At 42.2% G+C, this 27,676-nt stretch overlaps 1 protein-coding gene across 6 annotated transcripts in view; it reads right to left on the minus strand.

Moving 5' to 3' along the window:
* The window catches only part of LOC111843181 (SLIT and NTRK-like protein 5), a 53,180-nt gene extending 37,394 nt beyond the window's left edge, over positions 1-15,786 (minus strand). For 2 of the 6 annotated variants that reach the window (XR_011992938.1, XR_011992935.1), the window contains exon 1: positions 15,650-15,786. Coding sequence is in view for 4 of the 6 variants with exons in the window: in XM_023810538.2 (XP_023666306.1) it covers positions 11,211-13,811 (2,601 nt within the window). In the remaining 2 variants the exon portion in view is untranslated. Of the gene's footprint in view, positions 1-8,868; positions 13,869-14,479; positions 14,942-15,649 lie in introns of those variants that run through there. The other 4 variants (XM_023810538.2, XM_023810539.2, XM_023810537.2 and 1 more) reach the window with 4 other exon arrangements.
* Between the last annotated feature and the right edge of the window lie 11,890 nt (positions 15,787-27,676).

The following is a 27,676-nucleotide window of genomic DNA, read 5'->3' on the forward strand; positions in this document are numbered from 1 at the left end:
TCAGGAGATTGTCTTGACCAGGACCACACCCCTAAATGCATTGAAGCAACTGCCATGTGATTGGTTGATTAGATAATTGCATTAATGAGAAATTGAACAGGTGTTCCTAATAATCCTTTAGGTGAGTGTACGTGTGCATTTACATAACTTTACATTTAACTGCATAATACAAAATGTTTTGTGACTAATACTTCTCTTTCTGTAACCAGTGGTTTATGATTACCCAGTGTTTACATCGCAGCTCTTGACTTGCTTGCAAGATAGGCAAACACTGAGACTGGGAGCCTTCACCAGAAACAACATTTTCACCAGTGATTGTAAATGGGAACAGTAATATGCGTTTCTAGGATTACAAGGACATCTCTGAAATCTTCATCCATCATAAAGCATGCATATTTTTCATTTCAATGTGTGCAAAAACTTTTGAATGGTAGTGTACATGCAATTTCTTAGCAGCCTACGTGCATCCAGACTTTTCTACCCAGCCCCTAAATTCATTGTGCATACAGTTTTGTATCTAAAGACATTTCGTTCCTGTGAAACCCAGTATTTCACCAATGAACATCTGTAACATTAGTCTGACTGACCATCCTGTGGATCAAGATATTGTAGCTAATTAAAGTTCAACAGGTCAAGTGTCATATCCCGCTCCGTCCGATCCTAATGTGTGCCACGCCCCCTCGTTAACCTCATGTGGAATCCCAGTGTTTTACAGCTGTTTTGATTTGTTGTCATTAGTTCAGTGTATTTAGTCCGCGTTTCCGTTTGTATCCCCAGTTCGGTCATTGACGTTGTGACGTTGTTGTTTTCGTGCTCTGTGTTTCTGACATTAAACTCCGTATTCCCCGATCCCTGGCTTCTGTTCGCCTGCTTCCCCGCTCCGTGCTACACACGCCGTGACAGAATGACCGAACTCGCAAAGACACCACGGATGTCAGAGGAGGAATACCTCAGCTGCACGGATGAGGTATTATATCGGCTCGCCCAGCCTGAAGTTCAGGGTGATCCCCTGCTTCAGGCTTTAGCCTCCCGGTGCAGGGACTTATTGGAAGCGATGTCCCTGCCCGGAGACGCGCACCTGGCTGGGGAGGTGCGTGAGACGCTGCAGCGACAGACGCGGGGTAGCCGAGGCGAACCTAAAACAGGAAGCCTCAGCTCGTGGCTTGCCATATGGTCAGCTGTCGGAGCTGCCAGAGGTGCCCGCAACTCCGCCGAAAGCAGCCAGCCGCAAAAAACGGAGAAAACAAAAACCAAAGGACATGCAGGAAGTCATTCTGGGGGCTTGCTCTCTGCACCCAGCCTGGGATGACATCGCCGCTACCCGCCTGGCCAGCTCCCATCCGGAGAAGCCACCTCCGATGGGGGCATACCATTACCGGCCAGCGCGCCTGGGTCATGGCGGGATACGCGCCGTTAGGGACGCTATTCCCCGGGTCCCTCGAGCCCTTAAAGGGGCAGCACCAGCTCGCTCGGCGTTCCTCCTGGCGCCCGTTCCGGATCTGCCCGTCGTGCCTGACCAGCCTGTCCTGCCTGACCAGCCTGTTCTGCCTGCGGCGCCCCCTGCTGGCTGCGCGCCCGAGGTGCCAGCCGAGGCGCCCCCTGCTGGTCGCGCGTCCGAGGCCCCTGCTTCTGCGCCCCCCGTGGTTCCAGAGACTGCAGCGCCCCCCGTGGTTCCAGAGCCTGCAGCGCCACCTGCAGCGCCCCCCGAGGTTCCTGCAGCGCCCCCCGAGGTTCCTGCAGCGCCCCCCGAGGTTCCTGCAGCGCCCCCCGAGGTTCCTGAACCCGCAGCGCCCCCCGAGGTTCCTGAGCCGCCTGCAGCGCCCCCCGCGACTCCAGTGCTCCCCGCGACTCCAGTGCTCCCCGCGACTCCAGTGCTCCCCGCGACTCCAGTGCTCCCCGTGACTCCAGTGCCTGAGCTCCCAGCTCAGTCTCCTGCCCCTGCGGCGCCCCCAGAGGCGCCTGTGTCGTCTCCTGCCCCTGCGGCGCCCCCTGCTGGCTGCGCGCCCGAGGTGCCAGCCGAGGCGCCCCCAGTGACTCCCGTGCCTGCAGCTGGCCGCACACCCGCGGCCCCGCCTGAGCTCCCCGCGGCCCCGCCTGAGCTCCCCGCGGCCCAGCCTGAGCTCCCCGCGGCCCCTGAGCTCTCAGCTCAGCTCCCCACGGCTCCCGAGGCCCCTGTCCCCGAGGAGGTCCCGGACTGCTGCCCTGACGCTCCTCCCTCCATAGCGGAGTCAGAGGGGGAGCTTGAGTGGGACCCCTCGGGGATTGCCTTGGCATCCCCTGTGACTGCCCCCGTTACTTCCCCTGTGACTCTGCCACCGTCACCCCAGTGTGACAGACCCCGGCCAGGTCCCCGCCTATCAGTCTCCCGGAAAGGGCGGGGACACCTGCGTCGGGCCCGGGTCCCGCCCGCCCTGCCCCCTGGCTCACCCGTTCGGCCCCTAGCTGTCGCTCGGTGGCTGCCTGCGGGTCCTCGGGCTTTGTGTCGGCGGTCGCCTCCGGGTCCCCCCCCGGTGCCTCGGTGCCGGTTCTCCGCGTCGCCTCCGGCTCCATGTCGGTCGCCTCCGGGCCCCCCTGCTTCGGTGGGGCGTCGGACGGCGCCTTCGCCGGCTCCGGCTGCGCTGTCGCCTGCCGCGGCTTCCCCCTCCTACCCTCCTCCGCTGGTGTTCCCTCCTGCTCCCTCCGTGTCCCCTCCGTCTCTCCCTCGTCCCGTTCCCTCAGCCCCTGTGTGGTTCCCTCCTGCTCCCTCCTCCCTGTCGCCTGCGGTCCCTGCGGCCGCTGCCCGTCGCCCGCCGGGGCTCTCTCGGGCTCCCCTGGCTCCTCCTCCCTTTCCCTCCGTCCCGCCTGTTGTTGCTCCTTGTCCCTCTGTGGTTCCTGTGTTCCCTCCTAGCCCCTTTGTGTCGTCGTTCGGTGTTCCTTCTGTGCCCTCTGTGTCTCCCTTCTTTGTCTGTCTGTCTGCGTTCCCTGTCATTTGTGGGGTTTTGTCTTGGTTCTTGTTCTTGTTCCTGTTCTGTGTCTCTGTCTTGTTTCCTGTTTCTCGTTGATGTTTTTGGTTTTTGTCTTTCAGGTCCTGTTCCCCGGTCTCGTCTCGTTCGTCGCCTCCTCTCGGGCGCGCCCGGTGTGCGCGCCTTTGGGGGGGGGGTTCTGTCATATCCCGCTCCGTCCGATCCTAATGTGTGCCACGCCCCCTCGTTAACCTCATGTGGAATCCCAGTGTTTTACAGCTGTTTTGATTTGTTGTCATTAGTTCAGTGTATTTAGTCCGCGTTTCCGTTTGTATCCCCAGTTCGGTCATTGACGTTGTGACGTTGTTGTTTTCGTGCTCTGTGTTTCTGACATTAAACTCCGTATTCCCCGATCCCTGGCTTCTGTTCGCCTGCTTCCCCGCTCCGTGCTACACACGCCGTGACATCAAGTGCATGATGTTAAATTCATTATGGAGGGAGTGGAAATCATCAATCAAGGCGCTTAGTTTACACAGAAAACATAAATTTTCTCTACTAGAAAATATTACTTTTCCCTACAAATAAAGAATGATATGCTATACATTAAACAAAACAAAAGAACAAAAAACAATAATAAATAATGAAATCAATTATTATAAGCAGGGATTGACATAACTGGTACGCAAGTACGCATTCACCTTTAAAAGCTATACGTGCGGGAATTGATTGTTGTAACAGTATGAATGCATACTTATTTTATTTGCATTTGCGCCGATATGACAAGAAATTATAGTGCATTTTAACCTTTATATGCTAAGTCGTACTTCAATTGTTAAAATGCACATAAAATACGTACGCATTCACGCTGCTACAACAATCTATTGCCGCACGTATCGCTTTTAAAGGTCAATGCGTACTTGTGTACCAGTTATGTCAATCATAAGGCTATCCGGACTCTATGATGGGCTTAATCTATGCATCAGTGTGTCTGGGAAGATATTACTCAAACTTGGGTAAAAACCCAAGCTTAAAAAAACACTGACTGTTGAAAAGGGGTAATTCATTGGAAAGAAAAGGCTGAAATTAATGTTTTCCTTTGCCAGGAACTCCTGTGGGAAATTCAGTATTCTCGGGAAATTCTCTCTGAAACACTATGTAGGTGTAATATTGACTGGGGTCTATCACAAATGCAGATTCAGTCAGGCATGATGGATCAGTTTAACACGCATTGACGTGGTTCTGTCGGGGTGCCCCACAAACTTTGCCGAGCTCCTTAGTGTTTCATGTCCCATTGCTATCACTGACCTCCTTTTGTGTTAAGTTTTAAGCCACAATGAACCCTGTACACACTGAATCACTGAACAGATACTATGCCTGTGTTCACACTACCAGCCATATTGTTCAATTCCGATTCTTTGCTCAGATCGGATTTGTCTATCTTGACAGTTCACATTCATAAGTACAAGTGACCTGTATCTGACTGTAATGTGGACGCATTGGTCCTCCGAAACATCACACATGCGCACATTGATACGTTTTTACATGGGTAAAAAGCTGGTCATAAAATTGGCACGTTGTGCGGCCATGACCACTGCGCTGATTCGAGTCTTTTGCCTCCTTAAACTTTGACTTCAGGCTCTTTATTTTTCTTTGGCATTGTAGCCACGTTCGTTTGTGTCCGCGCTGTGCCATTTCTTTGGCAATTATTTCAAATACTACTCTATTATGACAGGTTCCTTCCAGTTTAGCTTGAGCAGATTAATTTCCCCAAATATCAATTAAATCCCCAACTTCTCCATCCTTCCACTGACTTATCGCAGCTCTCCTCCATTTTTACCATCTTGTGCTGCCGGTGCAGGCTGATGTCAGCGCATGCGTATAAGCAAAAAGCCCCATGAATTCCGATCTGAGCGTTCACATTCAGGTCGCATGGCCGCGAATCGGATATGTATCCGATTTAGTACCACATATGAAAGTGACACAAATCCAATTTGAAAAGATCAGATTTCTGTGTCCACACAGCCCTGAAAAGATCAGGTCTGTGTCTGTCACGCTCGGCTCGTCCGATCCCCGTGTGTGCCACGCCCTCCTCGTTACCTCGTGTTTCTTCTCGATTGTGATCACCTGTTGCCTTTTATTTCGGCTTGTTTAATGTATATTAGTCCACGTCTTCCTTAGTTGGGTGTCCGTCATTGATGTTGTGTGCATCGCTGTCTGCCCTGTCTCCCCGAATAAACCCGCATTCCCCGCAATCCTGCCTTCTTGTCTCGTCCATTGCTGCTTCCTGCCTGCTCGATCGCCGCAATCGTAACAGAATGACGGACCCGCAAGAAGACACACCGCAGCGGACCGAAAACCAGTGTCTCGGTCTGCTGCAAGAGGTGGTGTACTGGCTGTCCCAACCCGAGGTCCAGAATGCGTACCCCCTGCAGGAAGTACACGAGAATCTTAGGCTGCTAATACAGCGGATTACGGACCGTAGAGCCCAGTCAGTCGCGCTGTGCTGCGCTGGGGCTGCTGTACCGCCTCCTGTCCCTACAGAGACGGCTCAGCTTCCTTCCATCACCACAAGCCGGAGGAAGAAGAAAAAGAGAGAGCAGAGACAGAAGGAGGACCTGACAATCTTCCTGGGAGCTGCCTCTCTCTCCCCAGCTTCTTTCCCTGCCAGTCATCGGGGGAAGCCCTGATCGCCCCGGACATCACCACCACCGCGAAGGTACCTTCGCAGGCAGCTTCCCCCTTCCGGGGAACGCGTCTAGCCCTTAAAGGGGCCAGGGCCGTCTGGGACGCAATTCCCCGGATCCCCAAGGCCCTTAAAGGGGCAGCGCCTGCTCTCCCGGCACCAACCCTGGCACCTATACCTGATGTGCCCGTCGTTCCTGATCTGCCCATCGTTCCTGATCTGCCTGTCTCGCTTGTTCCGGCGACTGTCGTACCGCCCAACGAGGCCCCTGCTGCTGCGCCTCCTGCTGCCGTGCACGAGGCTCCTGCTGGAGCAGTTGCTGCTGCGGCGCCTCCTGCTGGCTGCGTGCCGGAGGTGCCTGCTGAGGCGCCCCCTGCTGGCCACACGCCCGAGGTGCCTGCTAAGGCGCCTCCTGCTGGCCACACGCCTGGGGTTCCTGCTGCAGTCCTGCCTGCAGCCCCACCTCCCCGGGTAGCTACGCCCGAGGTGCCTGCTGAGGCGCCCCCTGCTGGCCGCACGCCCGAGGTGCCTGCTGCTGTCACCGCTCTGCCCGAGGTGCCTGCTGCCGCCGCCGCTCTGCCCGAGGTGCCTACTGCCACTGTCGCTCTGCCCGCGGCCCTGCCTGAGGCCGCCGCTCTGCCCGCAGTTCCGCCTGTCCTGCCCGTCTCGCCCGTAGCCCGCAGCTACGCCTGCTGTCCTGGGTCCACCCTCGCCTGAAATCCCTGCCCAGTCTCAACCTGTCCCGGTCCCTGCTCCAGTCCCCAGTTGTGTGCATCGCTGTCTGCCCTGTCTCCCCGAATAAACCCTCGTTCCTCGCAATCCTGCCTGCTTGTCTCGTCCATCGCCGCTTCCTGCCTGCTCGATCTCTGCGATCATAACAGTGTCACATTAAGGCAAAAAATCCGATTTGAGTCACTTCAGCATGGCAGTGTGAACGTAGCCTATGTTTCTTCTTAAGAATCCAGTCCAAATTCAAAAACAAACAAAAAAAATGCAATAAGATATTTGTGGGGCATCAGCTTTTACAATATCAAACCCCTGTAAAAATTAAAATCTCACACAGACATAAATATGTAATCACAGCCCAGTTGATTCATAATTAGTTACACAAAATATAAGGTATAGCACTGTAAACCACCTGAAAGTTAGAATAACACTGTAATCCAAACATAAATTGTAGTGCAATGCATATTCTATAATGTGATGATATATTTTGAAAATAGTATAAGGATCATACAAAAATATATATAACATAAATTTTAAACATAACCCAATATATTTGGAATGCACTTTTTTTAAAACACAACATTTAAAACTTCTGTAGTCTGAATTTAGCATTATGTTTTAAGTACTGAATTAGTCATCTTGTTACCTTGCAATGAATGTTTGCTAAAGCTCAGCTTACTCATACAGTATAAGTAAGGGCTGGGGGTAGTGTGTGGCTCTGTGGGCTAAGCCTGTACATCTGTAGTCAGAAGGTCATTGGTTCAAACCCAGCCTCAGCATGTCTGTGGGTCCTTGAGCAAAGCCCTTAACCCCCTGCTCCCTGGGTGCCCCAACAGGTGGCTGCCCTTCACAGACAGCTTACTCTGCAAAGAGCAAGTCAAGGGAAACATAAAAAGACAATTTCCCCACAGGGATCAATAAAAAAAGTATCCATTGTTATTGTTGCTAATTTATCTGCAACTGCTGCATTCAGTGACAAATCAATGGTCAAAGCAAGGTATTAAATTAGGAGTCACACTTTTATTCAGTCACCATTCATCTGGTCAAATAATTATCATGTAAAAGTGTACGGTGTGAATTATTGACCTTTAGTGCAGTGTGTGCCTTTCCTTTTTTTCTGTAGAGTGAAATAGTCAGCCGGACAGATTACTTTTGATTAGTGTCTGCTAGGGAACCAAATAATGTCCATTTGCTGAAAAACAATAGTGCCATATGTGAGTGCACACATAAAAAATATCCTTTTTTTTTTTTACAGAATTCCTTGCAAAATAATGCAAGAATAATAGTAAATCCCCCACGGAAAAGCAGAAAATTAATTTTGTCCCTCCTTCCAGTCCACCATCAGACCAATCAAAGGACACTTCCTTTTACAAGCCTTATTGCATCTTAGGCTGCAAGGAATTTCCTAATGAAGCTAATTTTAATTTCAGCACATCTGCTCATATTTATCAACACACAAAAACACAGATACTGAATCCATTTGTCACAGTGTCACATGTTGAAATACAGAAATAGTGGCAGTAAACATACCTTTATCACCCTGTAATAAAAAATAGCCCTGGCAAAATCACCGCTAGGTGTGTGCGCAGAAGCTAGCAGAATATCTTGATATGTAAGGTTAATTAACTAAAAACAAAATCATGCCTTCATTTCCCTTTCCCCATAGCCAAACTGAACAGGATGGAACTACGGATTATGGCAAATCACCAACCATCTTATACTACCATCCCGTCCACCTGCCAATTGGCATACAATATTTTGTATGTACACAATCTACATACATATCTGCTTGAGACTCCTGAAAACATTGATTCTTACTGCCACTGGCACTCATCATTTTTAATCAAATCTACTTAGCTCCCACTGAAAAAGGGATGCTCTTAAAATATAGTGAAAAAACATTAGTTAAATTATTGACACGATGGTGGAAACAATTAATCAGCTTCCTGTTTTTGGGCAAACATCCTGAGGTATGCCTAGAGAGTCAGTAACATTGTGACTGGAATTCATCAAAATCAGGGACACCATGGCATTGGATCTGCAAGAGTAACACCACAAGAAAAATCACTCACAGGGACATGCCAAACTTATGGGACAATTTAGGTTTGTAAATGGTACAACCCGTTATACAGGACTACTCAGTAAAAAGTCAGCTGATTCCAAAGACTTTACTGATAATTCAGCCCTTCCCCCCTTTCAAGTTCTGTTTTATGTTAGATATAATTTGTAAAAGTAGAAAATGTACATTCACATATATATTCCTAGAAAGAGTAGATAATACCTATCTGTCTAGTAATTGGATAAAGAAAAAAAAATTTGTGAGGGAATAAAAGACGGCAAATAAAATTAGCAGAAAACATTTGTTTTTTTGTTTTTCTTTTTAAATATACCTAAAAAGGTTGCATTTCCATTGCTCAATTACAAAATAACTGTATTGTAAGAATAAACAGAGCAGAACATTATTGTACATACATAGAAATAAACATGGATACTGCAATTTTATCTGGAAAAAAATAATAATAATAATTATAAAATTATAATTACATAGTATTAAAGACAAAAGACAACTTTATAGATGAACAAATTGTTTTCATGCCTTTAACTCTTAAAAAATAAAAAAATAAACTTGTTGCTGTTTCTCATACACATTGTTTGCTTTAAAATTGATTTAGAATAAAAAATGGTTGCAATGTCTTCCACACTGGCTTAAGCTAGATATTTAAATGAAATTTTTTTACATTTTGTCAGCCAACAGAATTATAGAGGCCACAGCTTGATAAAGGTACTGTTTCTGATTTCAGAAGTGAAGATAAAAAATGCCCAACCTGGATTCCATTAACATATTTGTATTCCTGTTATTCTGGTCAGGTTTTCAGTGTTGTCTGAACCTCCCCCAGAGTGCTAGCCAAAGCCCTGAAATGGATGGATTAGCTACAGGCAATTACAGACTTTTTAAAAATGCTATCCTTTTTTTCTTTTTTTTTTTATTCAGTTAGGAAGCTGGAAATATGTGTCCGCTACAAAAAATTAAGGTTTTTATTATTTTTAATAATAAACAGAAAACATTGTCTCTTGGGCCCCCACACACATAAACAGTCACACGCACATTGCTATTTTGTATTAAAACACCTGTAACTCCTACTGGTGTTAAGATGAGTTATTGCTCAGATGACTTCTATATAACTGTTAATATACAGATATGTGCACCCTCTACAATTCAAGAGTGAATTGTTAATTTTGTGAACCCATCACGTGACATCCTTGAGAGAATAAGCAAGAAGGGAATTAGCTGGTGCTACATATCTCCAAAGTAGACCAAGTAACTTAAGCAGGAAAATGTGCACATATCAAACACAAATGCACACTGCCAGAGCCTATATACAGCGGACACTGAAAAGGTGAAAAATGAAATGTTTCTGAAAGGTGTAAGAGTATCAATCAAATATATTTTGTTTTGTTTTTTCTTGCCCATCTTATATCAATTGTTTAATCTACCCCTTCACCATCATTAATTTTTTAATTATTTTTTATAATAATAACTATAATAATAATAATAATATCTTTACAAATATTCTGAATTTCCTATATACTGTGTATTTCCTAATGTTATGTCACCCCAAATATATCACTGAGAACACACCTTCAGCAACCCCATTCTAACTGAGTCTTAAAGAATCAAACACATCAGCGGCTTCTGTCTGGCCAGTTGTAATTTCATGGTACACTGAAAATGTTTACATGTATTGCCAAATCAAATAAAATGTAGAAAAATAATTGCACCGAACCAGTCATTCATAAATTAAATATCCATTACACCAAAAATTCTTCTACCTTAAATTCCAATAGCTGCCTCAGATTTTTTTTGTGGAAATGTTTCAAATAGTATGCATGTATGAAAACCTGATATCATATTTATTGTTGATATAAACACATTTTGGTCAATATAAGTAGTGCAATATGTGCAAAGCAAATGAAAGCAAACAAAACCTAAAGCAGTAAGGGACAGGTTTCCAATGCCTGTATAAAAAATAGATGTTATGTTAAAATATCAGTACTACAACATAATTATTACTTTAATATTATTTATGGGTTTTAAATACAACTAAAAATACATATTAAGAATGAATACAGATATTCATTATTAATATATAATAGGCTTATGTTTTCTTTTGAGATATTGTGAAGACCACTCCCCCCACCTCTTCCAAAAAGTGCAGAAAGCATACAAAGACACTTTTTTGACACAATGTCTGATTTGACATTGGGGTGTGCCAACTTTAAATAAAGCCAACCTGACTATGCAAGCTACTGTAAATGATCCAAAACAACACAGAGGCTTTACGTGTGACAATAAAACAGAACTTATGAAATATAAAGGAAGAATCAACTGTTAACATGATGAATTTCAAGAGCATATACCAATAAATAGTACCAGACAAGAGCAGAAATGTCCTACAGAATAAAATGTGCACCGTTATTTTGCATGTTTTTTTTTCTTTTTCTTTAAATCAGAGGATGAATAATAAACATTTGTTATTCACAATATACTGTATGTATGATTATACTTGTTAAGCTTCATTTCGGTAAATTTACCTGTACATCTACATTAATATGTATGTAATCTTAAAAGTAAAAAAAATATATTTTGCATCGACAGATATGAATCACAACCTTTTATATCCATCCATTTTCGTTTTGATGGCATCTGATGTCAGTCATGTAATGCGGTTCTAAAAATAAGAATAACATAGTCCGGCACACCCCAGGTTTATCTTCCTTAACGATGGTTCCCTAGTGCCAAAGCACCTTCCAACTTATAGAAATTCATGTTTATATATTTAAATGTATAGTCAAGCAGTTCAAAATTGACTAAACGTTGTCTGCTTCTCAAGAACTTCAAGGTAGTCCGGCTCCACTTGAAGTTTAGCTTTTAATTCCAAATATTCATTCCTGGTGGGCTCAATGTAAATAGTACTTGGTGTTGTGCTGTACAACACAGTCTCTCGTATCCTCTCGGGATGCAAGAACTGGCGCCTGACATCATAGTTCGGTGTATAGGTATAAGAAGCAGGGCCACTGTACTTATATTCGTAACTGTGTCCAGAGGGCGACTGTTTGTCAGGCTCAAGAATGGCTCTGAAGAAGTGCTCAGCATCTTGCACAGGGGAGGGATCATCACGTGGTTCTATAGTACTCACACTGTATGTGGGACTCCTGAGACCACTGTCCCTCTCTTCATCAGTGTTGTTCCTGTACGACACCTTTAGCTCATGCAGGTCTCTATAATCCTCCACTGCATTGCCTTCTCTAGACCTATAAATGGGATTTTTGCACATGTGACCCAGCGAGTGTGGAATATACTCATAAACATGTCCCGCAGGGGGTTTAACTTTTGGGACTGACCTGTTACTATAAAGACTATAGTGCAAGTTGAATGAGCTCACATCAGAGTTATTTGTGCTGGTACGTTCATTTTGAGACTTTTTACGTCGTTTCATCACGACCACGAACAGTCCCGCAGCAACAAAAACCGACATTATAAACACCAAAAGGAGGCTCAAAATCAACACAGACAGCGGGACTGTGCTGGAGGGTGTGTATCTCAAGGAGCTTTCTATAGTAGTTGGGCTCTCTGATAAAGACTCTTCAGTTGGAGACAGTGTTGAGACAATCACATCAGAATAGTCTGTACACAGCTGATCAGAACTGACAGAACGCACATCCTGCCCAGTGAGCTTTTTTGGCGTTTCACACAGCACACCATTCACCACTGTGCCGGCATTAAGCAGCTCCAACCACATTTTCATGCCCACCACATCGCAGGAACAATCCCATGGGTTCTCATGTAGGTCTATCTGCACAAGAGATTTCAGGTGATCTAAGACACCATTTACTGGGAGATTCTGGAAATGGTTACTGCAGAGGTTAAGTCTGGCTAGTGTCAAGCCAGAAAATACGCCACCAGGCAGGGTTTTCAGAACATTGTTGTTTAGGAAAAGTAACTGGAGATTGGGTAGATATTGAAAGGTTCCTGACACTATTTCTCTGATTACATTGTATTCTAAGTACAAGTATTGCAGACTTTGGAGGCCATAAAACATATCTATTGTGAGGCGCTCAATCAAATTGCCATTCAAATACAACCTACGCAAATGTGCTAAGTCCCCAAAGGCTCTATCATGAATGATAGCTATTCGGTTGTTTCCAAGGTGAAGCAGATCTAATCCAGTGGCCTCAATGAAATCAGATCTTCGAACAACTGAAATATAATTTCCTGTAAGGTACATCTTTTTTGGATTGTATGGTTTAGGCTTTAAATCAGAGATGTTTTCTATTTTTCTTTCTTGACAATTAACATTCAGGCCAAGGTCAGAGATTTGTAAATTGCACGTGCAAGCCGCTGGGCAGTCCAAAGGCACAGGAGATTTAGTTTGATAAGCAATTATGGGACCATAGTTGTATGGGATATTAGAGGGGATGCGAGATGTGGGTTTGGTCTTTGACCTGCTCAATTGACCAGTGCCCTTTGTTGGCCTTGAAGAAGACCGTAAAACTGCGGATGATGTAGCCGATACTGTCACCACTGCAGGCATGGTCTGGAAGTATCCAATCGTGCTCAGAGGTGGCTGTGGCCGCATTTCATACTCTGAAATGGCTCTCCTGGGGCATAATTCCTGCTTGGAAACCTCATCCAGGTCTCTCCCATGCAGCCGAAAAGGCGTTTCACAAACAACCTCCCCCACTAAGGCAGTGTAGGAGATGCTCTCCAGCCAGGCCTTCAGAGTAATGAGTTCGCAAGAACAATTCCATGGGTTCTCCTCTAACTGTAATTCCACTACTTTATCCATGTGTTCCAGAAGGCCCACATATGGGAACATTTTCAGCCGATTGCCCCTCAGATCAAGGTGAGTCAGGGGAACATGTCGGAAAATATTGGTAGGCAGAGCCGATAGCAAGTTGTCATTCAGAATCAGCACTTCCAGGTGGTGAAGTTTACCAAAGGCATTGGGTTCTATGTGGGTGATGTAATTGTAATCAATCTGCAGGTACTCCAATCTCTCAAGGCCCACAAAAGTATCATCCCTCAGGGCATCGATTTTGTTATTGTTGAGATGCAACCGCCTTAATCCCTGAAGTCCATTGAATGCACCCGTTTCAACCTCAGATATGTCATTGTTCCCTAAATGTAAAATAGTAACCGCCGTGTAATTGATGAAGTCATTTGGAGATAGCCTCTTTAGGAGATTTCCAGTCAGTAGGAGATGGTACATGGGAAAACGCACAGGGCTAATTTCCGACAGCCGGACGATTCCTCTGTTCTCACAGCTCACTGTCAGAATCCCGTCCTTCTCCTCGCATGTACAAAGATTTCTACAAATCTCCCCATAACCATCATACATCTCCACGAAGCTGAGAGATGTGGTAACAAGCAGGGTGAATTTCCATATCCAGATAGGCATTTTCACAGAAATAGACGGCCAGATTTACTGTAGTGCAGTAGCAGTACGTAACATCATCTAAAAAATAAAAATAAATCAATGAACATAATAACAATAATAATAATAATAATAATAATAATAATAAAAATGCAAACAGTGAAACATAACAAGTATATCCTATATATAAACCCTTGCAATACAAGACTGTCAGGATTCTGCAATTAACACAAACACAATAAAACAAATAAAAGTACGTTAAAATATTCCTGATAAATATTAACTTTAACCTTAACGACAATTTGAATATTTACATTATTTTTCTTTATCTTATTACTGCATAAAATGGCAAGGAGGCATTCGAGATTTTTAGACTACTAGCCATAAATAAGTATAAATATTTTCGACACATTCACCCATGTAATAAAATGAAATTCCAAATAAATGAATATAGCATCACGATTCTAATGAAACAAATGCATGCTACACTGATGGCTTTACAACGCGGTCTGTGGCTATACAATATGTACAGCCGGCGTGAAAAATGTGAGTTGTCTTATTAGAATAATCTTTTGAAACAACTAGTTAAAAATGCAAAAACTCACAGGTAACCCCCGACATTTTTTCGTTATCGTGCAAATCAATAATTTTCCGATTCGTACGTGATTCTTACAGATGAAAGTATACTTAACCTCGATAATGCAGCCTTTTCCAGATGCATTCGCCGCACTCACCATGCATATCCAACGACTTAAAAGTGGCATTGCATTATTCCGATTGCAAACTATTTAGTTTAACGTGTCGTAAAACGGGCCCACGAAAAGCATGCAGATCAGGGTATTTATCAAGAGAAATGTGCATCGCCGATCTCACAAGGGCAAGAAATGCTGATTATAACAGCGACGACAGTCACAGCTCCCCAGAAAAAAAGAGCGGAGTTCATTAAAAAGCACAAACGGAAATACTACGTCATTGTCTTAATACGCAGCATTTCACCTCGATCAGGCAGAAATAATACAATATTAAACCTGTTTTTCTTGTGCCGATTTGGCCGAAGAACCTCTTGATTTACACACAAACCCACTCCCTCATGTCTCTCTCTCTCTGTCTCCGTGTCACACACACACGCGCTCGCACGCACGCACATATCTTCACACGCTCGTTCACACAGGGCGATGCACACACAATAACTAGTGAATTTATTTATTTTATATTTATATATATATATTGTGTGTTTGTGTGTGTGTGTGTGTGTGTGTGTGTGTGTGCGAGTTCCCCTACTAAATCCAGAGTCCCTGTTAAACCTGACCATTGCTCCTGGCTGTCTCCATCATGCATAACAGTTTAGAGCCGAAACATTTTCGTATCCTTCAAAAGCCATTCGTTTAATCTGGTATCCCTATTCACTGTTTCTCTGCACATTAATTTCTTCGGCTGTTTACATATTAGACTATCAAAATTGTGCGACCGAACCACTCATTTCTTACGTGCTAGGGTTTTCTCTTGTTGTTTTTGAGATCGTGAGAATTCCATTATCACCAAGAGAGATGTACAAGTACTTCTATATAAAAACCTTTTTCATATATTAAACCCCGTTTGACCATGTAGTGATCCATGTATATGGTATAATACGAAGTAATAATGGCTCAATTCAATTGTCTTCATTGCTTTGGCAAAAGAAAAATCTGTATGTGTGTATTCCAACTAAACCTGGAAAATCTATCGTAACATAATATAATTTTGCAAAGCGCACAGAATCAGAGACAGATTGCATTTCAGGACCATAGACAGAGCTTATTCTGGTTTTGGTAAGATCAAAGGGAAACCGGTAATTACTTCGGATGAAATTTCGAATTTCTTACCCGGTCGGACTCTCTGAATGCCAAACCATTACAATAGGAGCAGTTTCCACCCGTACCGCTCAGATTGACATTTACTTCTCTGCTCTCTCGTTTTTCCTGACTGTCAAATCCTTCAAGTGGAGCCTCCGAGCTTTCTATGCTCCGTGCACCAGGCGTTGAATTGCCTCATTCACGCCTGCAACGTGACGGTCAAGCGGACAAAGCAGGTTACAGCGTTTCTCAGTAAAGATCTGACCTCCACACAGCAATTTTAAACAAGCAGTTTATCAAGGGTATACATTAAAAGAGCGCTATAAATACTCGCAAAATCACAAAAAGCATCGGTTGCATGAAGGTAAGGCTTATTTTGCCGTAGAACACAAAGATGAAACGGTAAAAGAAAGCATGGAACCCCCAACATCTTTCCAGTGGTATGGCTTATTTGTGCTGCGTTGCAAACAGATCTTCCTGAATTCTTAATTTTATTTTTTTAAGGACAAAGGTCGACAGTGCTGTTGTATGAATTTTTGTAAGTTTAACACCACGAGAAGGCATTCATTAATTGCAACGTGCGTTTCGATTATACATAAAAATGATTAAGCACCCCAGCTCGTTATAAATAATGCAATTAGATCACACTGTCAGGAAAGTAGTGATTCGACTTGAAGAGACAGAGAAATACCTTTAATATGAATATTGGTTTTATATATATATATATATATATATATATATATATATATATATATATATATATATATATATATATACAGTGGTACCTCAGAACTCGAACGTAATCCGTTCAGAACTCCGGATGAAATCCTAAAAAGTTCGGATTCTGATCGAATTTTCCCCATAAAAGGTAATGGAAATGGTTCCCGGCCCCAAAGAAATTACACCTAAATATACATATATATATATATATATATATATATATATATATATATATATATATATATATATATATATATATATATATATATACATACACACACACACATATATATACACACACATATATATACACACAGCATATCATATTAGGCCCCCCAGTCCAAACAATTCCAGTTATTTTCCTAATTTTTTAGGGCCCCTGTCACTCGTCCTAGCTTTTCTCCCCCTTACGGCGCCCCTGTATATATATATATATATATATATATATATATATATATATATATATATATATATATATATATATATATATAATATATATATTTATTTTTAAGCATTTAAACTCTAAATGAACCGGATAAAACAAGAAGAGCAAATACTGTACTAAACACATCTAAGGACATTTATCAAAACAGTAATTTATAAAGTAAGAAAATAAATGTATTCAAACAATGTGTAAAGTTAAAAAAAACAATATGTCCTGTCCCGATTGTCCGCTCCTTCCGTGTGCCACGCCCCCTCGTTAACCCCGTGTGGAATTCCCGATCAGCTGTTTCTGGTTGTTGTCATTAGTCCTCTGTATTTCGTCCGCGTTTCAGTTTGTTTCCCCAGTCTGGTCCTTGTATTGTCCGTCTGCCTTTTGCCTGCCTTACCTGTAATTAAACCTCGTATTCCCTGATACCCTGACGTCTGCGCCTTTATCTCCGTTCCGTCTCCGCTTGGCACGACAATATTATTGTAATTAAATGAATTAATGGTTTATTATTAATATTAAAATAATTTATGAGAAATATTTATTTTTAAATGTATTTTATTATATAATAATAATTACTGTTACTGTCTATATGTATTTTTACTGTCTAAATATATGCATTCACTATTCAGCTTGTGTAAACATGCACGATGCTATCACAGCGAATGCGAGGCTAAGACTGAAGCCTTACCCTTTGTTTCTGCTGAGAGATGTGCCGCGTGACTCATTTCCCTGCGCATACAAGTTATCTTAGGTCAGCGTTCACGGTTTGACTTCTGAGATTTAGATCGAGTACTAGGTAATTTTTTTCCGAACTGGTTGGTTTGACTTGTAAGAAATTCGAGCTCTAATGAGTTCGAGAACTGAGGTACCACTGTGTGTGTATATATATATATATATATATATATATATATATATATATATATATATACACACATATATATATATATATATATATATATATATACAGTATATATATGTGTGTGTGTGTGTGTATATATACATACAGGGAATTCAACATGTCAGAAAAAAAACTTACAAATAATTAATTAATTAAGAGATTGAACTAAGATGGACCGTGCTTATAGATGGCATTGTGATATACAGTATACATAACATTAAAAATCGTATATGTACATACTGGTGATATATTTAATATTCAGCATAATAATAATAATAATAATAATAATATGATGATGATGATGAACAAGTGTAATGTCACTTGTTTTTATCCAAATGCATTTTGCATGGAATTTTATTCCTTTACGGGCACCTAAATTAAACATGTTTTTTTTTACATCTTTATATAATTCCACATTGAGATTTTTATTGAAGGAGGTCAAGTCCTGTACTTTCTTCAAGGATATAACAGTAGTGTTCTACATCCTTGGAACTAGTCCAGCTTTGTAATCACTTCATCACATGCTGTCTCCACAGGATGGGTTTTCTTGCTTACATCACATTTCAATTGCTTATCTATAGCCTCATGAACAGTGGAACTACATCTGTCCTGGCTACAGCTCAATAACACAAAAATTACCACTTTATGTATCATATTGTTTCGTGATGTCAGCTGTATAAATCCACCATGTTCTTTCACCATGGTCTGCAACTACAAATGAAACAGTCAAAGCCAGCATGCTCTGTCATTTTTAAACAATGGTAATAAGTATTGTAAGGAAAAATGCTACATTGCTATTGCAGTTCATACCAAATGATTTCACAGCAAATTTCTGAATAGCCTTAATCAGAGGTACTTTAAAATGAGAGATATACCAAGTAACCGCAATACATATATAAATATTATGATACATATTATTGGTTTTGGTTTAGTGAAAATAAGAACATGAATAATCATGTCTTTAATATAAGTCATTCTGCATCTATAATGGCTGTTGTCACTTGTCTAGTTAGTCTAGTGATAAAAAAGATTCAAGGCGTGGGGAGTGTTTGACAAAGTTCCAGAGAATGCTTCAGGAAAAAGTGTGACAATGAAGACTTTTTGGATGTTTTAATACATACCATGTTTAGTAAAAGTTTTGGGCCTGGTTTCTTGATAACGATCACTCTTAGCATCTTCCAAAGACTCTGGAGATCTATCTTAAGAAAGGTATTTGTTTTTCTATGTATGGTTCTTGATCAATCTCTAAGGAGTTCTGCTCAAGGGAGAGCTTCTTAAGTGTGACCTTAATAGGTGCCGGAACACCTGATTGGTTGACCTCGATGGCTCAAGGGTTGATTATTTCCTCCATGCAGCAATTGCTTGACTGCTGCATGAGAGAATGTGGTGTTCTTTATAAATATAATACTGTAGGAATGCTTTGAAGTATTATTAATCAAACATGGGGAGAACCTCAAAACAAAATACAAAATTAACAACTTGAATCATCTAATTGCAAATATGATTTTTGCTGATTGTGTGCATGAACCTGCCTCTCCAAGATTGCGGCATCACCATTTTATTTTTATTTGTTCTATAAAATATCTGTGTGCACCAATATGTGTGCATGTCATTGATATCGGGAGGAGCAATGGCACAATAGCCGAAAGAAAAGTTGTATTACTGTCTAAACACGAGAATGTCCTATGTGCTTCAGTGTTGACTACAAAGTTTATATGGGGAAAATATATTAGACTTACATGTAAATAAATTTGTTTGGTTATGAAACTGTACCCTTAACAATGTTAGTGTTATTTTAAATTAGCAGTATGAGCTGGCTACAGCGATAACAGACAGCTAAGAGAGAAAGAATATCTTACATAAGATATATTTAACTAAAATGTTTCATGAATCAGGTTGGAGTGTTGAGACAACTTGAGGTAGAACTTACAAACGATGTAGCATTAAAATGGTTTTGAGAAACCGGGCAAATTATAGATGACACATCTTTGGTGGATGTAATTAAATGTGAAACTGAGCACGTAACAATCCTGCTGTAGTACCGAGGTTAAATGGTTGATGGTTGAGAATGGTTAACTCTGTATCTGGTCCCACTTGCTTTTATTGCAAAAAACACCAACATTGATAAAAAGCTACTGAAAAACACTAGTATGTTAGGATTAGGGCTGGAATGATTATTTGACGTAATCGATAATGTCGATAATAAAAATGCATTAATGTGGAATTTTTGTGTCGACGCGTTGTGTAAAACTACATATTATTGGGAGCACGTTAACGTTGTCCTTTTTAAGAATCGTGCAATAAAACAGTCTGCTAAAAACTGAACTTCACCACCTGATGATCTCTTCACCACTCGAGAGCTACAATATTTTATTTATTGGACCTGCGGCATGGTTTTTATTTACAATACAAAGTTATTCCACTAATAAGCTGGCTACTTGTTTCACTGCTGGCACCGTTAAAACTATATCAATTACAGACTGACTTCCGATATAGTTTTGTCTAATATTGGTGCCAGCAGTGCTGCACTATTTTGTAAGGCATGCACTGGCAAATCATGTAGCATTTCTCTCATAAATATTAATGACACATCACCTACCACTCTGCAAAAAGGAAATTTGCCGCCCGCCAAAGGTAGCTTAACTTTAAGCTACCTTTGCTAGTGTTTGTTAAAAACATGTTTCTCTAGTTATGAAATCATTCCATGTTTTAGCATCTATTTCATCATTAAAGTCAAATTTGTGTACTGAAATAATTAAGTAAAAACTATTGCAGTGATGATTAACTTCAGTCTAACATAGAAATCTTGTTGAATCATATGATTTGCCTTTTTTGTTCATAATGCTCTATTGTTTTAGAAATGTTTTAATAAATTGAAATGTTAATGAGAATTTCAGATTTTTGTCATCAGATCAATCGAAAAAAATAGTTGTTAGATTAGTCAAATAATCGAAGAAAAAAAATCGCTAGATTAATCATTTAAAGAATAATTGTTTGGGACAGCACTAGTTAGGATACATCTTATACTCCATACAGACAGGGGAGAGCGGGGACATTTGCAACATGTGGCAGTTGCAACACTGCAGATTTCTCCAATAAGAAACAAGCTAGAGTTATGACAATCACACTGCAAATGCTCAGTTGCACCCTCCATCTTTCTGCAAGATTGCACCCAATTTTGATAATATCTTCTGGGGGAACCAAAAAGCAAGTTAAGAAAGTAATTTTTTTATGATCAGAATTTTTCTGTGTCTAAACTGTTTGCATGAAGTATTGTAAAGTTGTATCATTTGAATCTGCAGTTTCTTAGCTTTTAACAGACTTAGCTACCATGTTTCAAAGCTAATGTGCTAAGCTAGTATAGCTAGTTTAAAAATGGCTGGCCATGTGGGGTCAGTTGCAACGTTTTGTTGCAACTGTCCCCACACTGTATTGCAACTCTCCCTCATGACAATAATAATTAAAATTAGATAAAATATACAGTAAAACTGGTCTAAGACGCCGGCTTGTAACTCGTCAATGTGCACAAGTCGACGCTCAAGCAAAAGTCCCGATTTTTCCTAATGATGTTTCCTTTAAAATCCTTGTGTAAATCGCCGCTTGTAAGTCGTCAAATTCCCTTAGTCGTGACCTAAATCCCGGTCCCGAACAACACAAATGAATGGATTTTCCTACCTGTAAGTCGACACCTCAATCGCTGCATTCCTGCCGCCTGCTTCACACCTCCTGCTTGTCACTACGGCAATGTAGAAATGGGGAATCCCCACCTATCGCTCTAGTTGCTCCCTGGTCTTAAGTCTCGCATGTATAGAGTGCGTTGTAGTATCACAGTAGGCCTGTAGCACATGGAAGGGTGCAGTTCTTTGCCACTGTTATTCAAAATGGCTAGTGGTGGTTCAAAGAGTAAATTAAGTACAAAAACTTATAAAGAGAAGTATGAAATCATAAAGTACACAGAGGCCAATCCAGGTATAGCACTCCATGCAATAAACGGCAGAGCATGATTCACCCAATGCATGCAGCAGACCTGTCAGTTCTTCCGTTAGCAATCCATGACAGAGCACAATAGATTGTTTTGAGTGTTCAACATTCAGATGAAATTGGACAGACCGGGGGGAAATAACATCATGGCAGTCTGTAAAAGACTTGGAAGGCTTTATAGGAACCTATACTGCATGTACTGACTGGTCAAGAAAGGATGCAGAGGCCGTGATGAGTAGAGGTATGGTGTTATATTTACTAGTTGGCAAAACGGCGAGATAGACATGAGTCGCTGAAGTGTCGACTTTATAAGTCGGCAAAACGGCGAGTTATATTTACTAGTCGACAAAATGGCGAGATAGACATAAGTCGCCAAAGTGTCGACTTAGGTGTATCTCGTCAATTCTCTAAGTCATCACTTTTAAGCTAGTCCCGCTGGTGTCGACTTAGACCGGTTTTACTGTATATAAAATGTGGTTTTATTGGCTTGATAATGAATACATTTCAATAGTCAGATGTTCCCTCCTGTATAGCAATAACTTGCTCTTTGAAAAAGTCAGACTCAGCTGCAATATTTTCCAAAATATATGTCCTGTTTTTTTTCAGTATGACACAAGACAGGAAGAAAAAAACAGATAGGGGTGTCCCTCTACGCATTCTCAACTTAGCTGCAGAGACAATGCAACTCAAGGCTAACTCAAGAGTTGTGAGTGTAATGTCAGTTGCGCTGTATCAAAAAACCAAATATGTTTTCACATCATTTTACTGAATGTAACACTAATTCTCAGTCAATCAATATGTGTAGTGTGTAGATCAAAGTCATTTTTAGGAAGTTAAATGGATTCCCATTATCATTTGCTTAAAATCACAATTTCATTAATAAGTAATAGAAGTCTATCATTGTGTTTTTGTAAGGATGTTACATACGCCTATGGTAAATACCAATTATTGCCTTCTCAACTTTGTTATCAACTCAGTGAACTCAATGAACACTGTCAGATCAAATTAAACAAAAAAAGTGAATAATGTTTGTAAAGAATGATTTTTATTACATTTTAATATGTGATGCAACTGCCCCTCAGAAGTGTTGCAACCGTCACCGTATGTGGGGACGGTTGCAACGTTTCTCTCTCTCCATTAAAATGTTATTTACTTCAATGTGGTGTAACAATACATCGATTTGTATCGATATATCGATTCAACGGCAAACGATCCGATGCATCGATGTGACCCCATAAATATCGATACATGCGTTTTTATTTCCTGGCCTGCTCCAGTATTGTTTTCATGATCCACTCCGATGTATACATGGTCTACACCTGGGGTGCCCAATACGTCGATCGCGATCTACTGGTCGATTGCAAAGGTAGTGTGGGTAGATTGTATGGCATAAAAAATAGAGGATGGATGACGCGTTCAACCGCGCCAGCTGCTGCAAGCTACTGAGTCGCCTAGTTAGCCTCCAATTTATTTCTACTAAACTTAAGAAAGGGTATAAAAATGAATGAGGGAGCTGGACCAATTAAGAAGCCAAAAGCAGACCACTTCCATACGGAATGGGAGGAGGACTGGTTTATTTCACCATGTCATATTCGAAGTGCATTTGCGTCATCTGTCACTCTACAATTGCTATTCCGAAGAAGGGAAATGTGGAGTGGCATTTTCGGACTGTTCATAAAAACTACGACATTAACTTCCCTCCGAAAAGCGAGCTGAGAAATAGAAAGGTGAAGGAACTAAAAATCCCAGTTCGATTCAAAAATACTTTATTTATCCCAAAGGGAAATTAATAATAATAATGGTAATAATAAATATTAAAGAATACTCAATATTTTTATACATTAATATGTGTTTTACATTTTTATAGTAGGTAGATGTCATGACCTGCTTGTCCGATCCTCGTGTGTGCCACGCCCCCTCATTACCTACGCGTACTTTGATTGTGATCACCTGTTTCCTGTTATTTTGGCTGGTCTTGGGTATTTAGTCCGCATCTGAGGCTGTTTCCCCAGATCCGTCATTGATGTTCGTCACCATCTGCCCTGTCTTTCCCTAATAAAACCCCGTTACCTGCATCCTCGCCTACCTGCCTGCCTTGTCCTTCCCCGCTTCCTACCTGTTCGCCAACCAGCGATCATAACAGTAGATCATTCTGACTTGGACATGGACTTAAATACACAGGAATAGACGAAACAATAAGAAACAGCTGGGAACAATCGGGATTGCACGCATAGTTAATGAGGGGCTTAGCACAGAAGAGGGTCATACGAGCAGGTCATGACAGTTATGGACATAGGTCTACTTTTTGTTATACTTTTGTATTTGTCTGGAGAAGACTTGATTGAAAATAACAATTATTCAACATGTTAATCTACATCCATCTAAAGTTTTTATTTTTACCTTATTGTACTTTATTTTGCTTGAGTTATGGGTCATACTTGACTACACTAGATATTGTTTACAGTTCCAAATAAAATTTGATAAAATGCTAATTATATTTGCCTTTTTTAACTCATTGAAATGTAAAGGATTGTATGAAATGACATCATTTCGACTACTATCCCTAGTATTGAACTGAATCGAATCGTATCGTATCGCATCATATCGTTGGAATTTCTGAGGTATCAAAAAAAATCGAACCATTAGCTTAAGGAATCGATACTGTATTGAAACGCGAGAAAAGCTGTGGTTTACACCCATAGTTAAAATATTTATACATGTTGTAGCAGTATCGGTTGATAGGTGACAGAAGTGGGTTTAATGTATTAAAATTTTGACTTTCTATTGCAAATGATCTCTGAGATACTGAAGGAAATGCAAAAAGTGGAGCAACTGTCCCCGCTCTCCCCTATACATCTTCTTTATGGCACGCCACCTCAGTATTATTACAGTGGGACCTCAGAACTTGAATTTAATCCGTTCAGAACATCGGGTCGAATCATAAAAAGTTAGAGTTGGATGAAAGACGAGTGCGAGTCAAGATGGTGGACTTGGGGGGTTGGGTTATGAGGCCTGAGCGTGAATACCGAGTCTTGTTGCTTTGGAATGGACACTGGCCCAGTGGGAAAACTTTGACTAAAATGCATTGAAGTCAATGGGAGAGAACGAGGCATGAAAGACGAGTGCTGGTCAAGATGGTGGACTTGGGGTGTTGGGTGATGAGGCCTAAGGTTGAATACAGAGTCTTGTTGCTGTGGTATAAACGCTGGCCGAGTGGGAAAACTTTGACTGAAATGCATTGAAGTCAATGGGAGAGAACGAGGGATGAAAGACGAGTGCGGGTGAAGTTGGTTGACGTGGGGTGTTGGGTGATGAGGCCTAAGGTTGAATAACGAGTCTTGTTGCTGTGGTATAAACGCTGGCCGAGTGGGACAACTTTGACTGAAATGCATTGAAGTCAATGGGCCATTCACTGCCATGAAAAAAGACGATCCTTACTACTATTCACATGGTTTGTTAGATACAGGCTAATGCTAGGAGAAAGTTAGCATTTAATGCATTCCTATGTGATTTTTAGTGTGTTTTAACATGAATAACGTTGCCATGGTAACATATTCTGCGCAGAAAAGTAATAGGACACCTCACACCATGAAGGACTCACTTTTGATATATAGATTGCCTGGCTGCACGCTACGGTACGACCCGCATTAATTGCTGAAAATCATGGAAGAATAATAAATAATAACTAGAAACGAAAATTCCTGAAGAAATTTTGAGATGGGCCTATTCTGCTGACCGAGGAAGAGCCTGTGCTACTAATAAAGTGGCTGGTCTGTGCACTGCTAGGTGATTGCTATGATGTTGCTAGTTTGGTGCTATGGTGCTGCTAGGCGGTTGCTGTAGTGCCGCTAGGCATTGCTAGGTGATTGCAATGTTGTTATTAGGCATTGCAATGCTGTTTGTAGCTGGTTGCTAGGCGTTGCTACATGGTTGTATGGTGTTGCAAGGTGGTTGCTAGCTGCTTCAAGGTGGTTGTGGTGATGTCAGAAGGCGTTGCTATGGTCTCAGTAGCTGGTTGCTAGGCATAGCTAGATGGTTGCTATGGTGTTGCTATGCATTTATTGGTGGTTGCTATGGTGTTGCTAGGTGGTTGCTAGCTGCTGCAAGGTGGTTGCTATGATGTCAGAAGGCGTCGCTATGGTCTTAGTAGCTGGTTGCTAGGCATAGCTAGATGGTTGCTATGGTGTTGCTATGCAATTATCGGTGGTTGCTATGGTGTTGCTAGGTGGTTGCTATGGTGTCAGAAGGCGTTGCTATGGTCTCAGTAGCTGGTTGCTAGGTGGTTGCTAGGCATAGCTAGGTGGTTGCTATGGTGTTGCTATGCAATTGTAGGTGGTTGCTATGGTGTTGCTAGGTGGTTGCTAGGTGCTGCAAGGTGGTTGCTAGGTTGTGCGATGGCGTTCCTATGGTGTCAGTAGCTGGTAGCTAGGCATTGCTATGTGGTTGCTATGCAGTTGCTATGTAATTATAGGTGGTTGCTATGGTGTTGCTAGGCATCGCTAGGTGGTTGCTACGGTGCTGGTAGGCGTTTGGTGATGAGGCCTAAGGTTTAATATTAAGTGTTGATGATGTGGCATGAACAGTGGCTGAATAGCACAAGTTTGACTGAAATGCATTGAAGTCAATGGGAGAGAACGAGGGATGAAAGACGAGTGCGGGTCAAGATGTTGGACTTGGGGTGTGGGGTGATGAGGTCTAAGGTTGAAAACCGAGTCTTGTTGCTGAGGTATCAACGCTGGCCGAGTGGGACAACTTTGACTGGAATGCATTGAAGCCAATGGGAGAGAACGAGGGATGAAAGACGAGTGCGGGTCAAGATGTTGGACTTGGGGTGTTGGGTGATGAGGCCTAAGGTTGAATACCCAGTCTTGTTGCTGTGGTATGAACGCTGGCCGAGTGGGACAACTTTGACTGAAATGCATTGAAGTCAATGGGAGGGAACGAGGGATGAAAGACGAGTGCGGGTCAAGATGTTGGACTTGCGGTGTTGGGTGATGAGGCCTAAGGTTGTATACCGAGTCTTGTTGCCGTGGTATGAATGCTGGCCGAGTGGGACAACTTTGACTGAAATGCATTGAAGTCAATGGGAGAGAACGAGGGATGAAAGACGAGTGCGGGTCAAGATGTTGGACTTGGGGTGTTGGGTGATGTGGCCTAAGGTTGAATACCAAGTCTTGTTGCTCTGGTATGAACGCTGGCCGAGTGGGACAACTTTGACTGAAATGCATTGAAGCCAATGGGCCATTCACTCCCATGAAAAAAGATGCGCCTTACTACTATTCACATGGCTAATGCTAGGTAAAAGTTAGCATGTAATGCATTCCTATGGGATTTTTAGTGTGTTTTAACGTGAATAACGTCGCCATGGTAACATATTCTGCGCAGAAAAGTAATAGCACACCTCACACCATGAAGGACTCACTTTCGATATATAGCTTGCCTGGCTGCACGCTACGGTACGACCCGCATTAATTGCCGAAAATCACGGAAGAATAATAAATAATAACTAGAAACGAAAATTCCTGAAGAAATTTTGAGATGGGCCTATTCTGCTGACCGAGGAAGAGCCTGTGCTACTAATAAAGTGGCTGGTCTGTGCACTGCTAGGTGATTGCGATGATGTTGCTAGTTTGGTGCTATGGTGCTGCTAGGCGGTTGCTGTAGTGCCACTAGGCATTGCTAGGTGGTTGCAATGTTGTTAATAGGCATTGCAAGGGTGTTGGTAGCTGGTTGCTAGGCGTTGCTACATGGTTGCTATGGTGTTGCATGGTGGTTGCTAGGTGCTGCAAGGTGTTTGCAATGGCATCAGAAGGCCTTGCTATGGTCTCAGCAGCTGGTTGCTAGGCATAGCTAAATGGTTGCTATGGTGTTGCTATGCATTTTTTGGTGGTTGCTATGGTGTTGCTAGGTGGTTACTAGCTGCTGAAAGGTGGTTGCTATGGCCTCAGAAGGTGTTGCTATGGTCTCAGTAGCTGGTTGCTAGGCATAGCTAAATGGTTGCTATGGTGTTGCTATGCATTTTTTG

Source organism: Paramormyrops kingsleyae, chromosome 1 (genome assembly GCF_048594095.1).
Source record: "Paramormyrops kingsleyae isolate MSU_618 chromosome 1, PKINGS_0.4, whole genome shotgun sequence".
In the NCBI taxonomy this organism is placed as follows: Eukaryota; Metazoa; Chordata; class Actinopteri; order Osteoglossiformes; family Mormyridae; genus Paramormyrops; species Paramormyrops kingsleyae.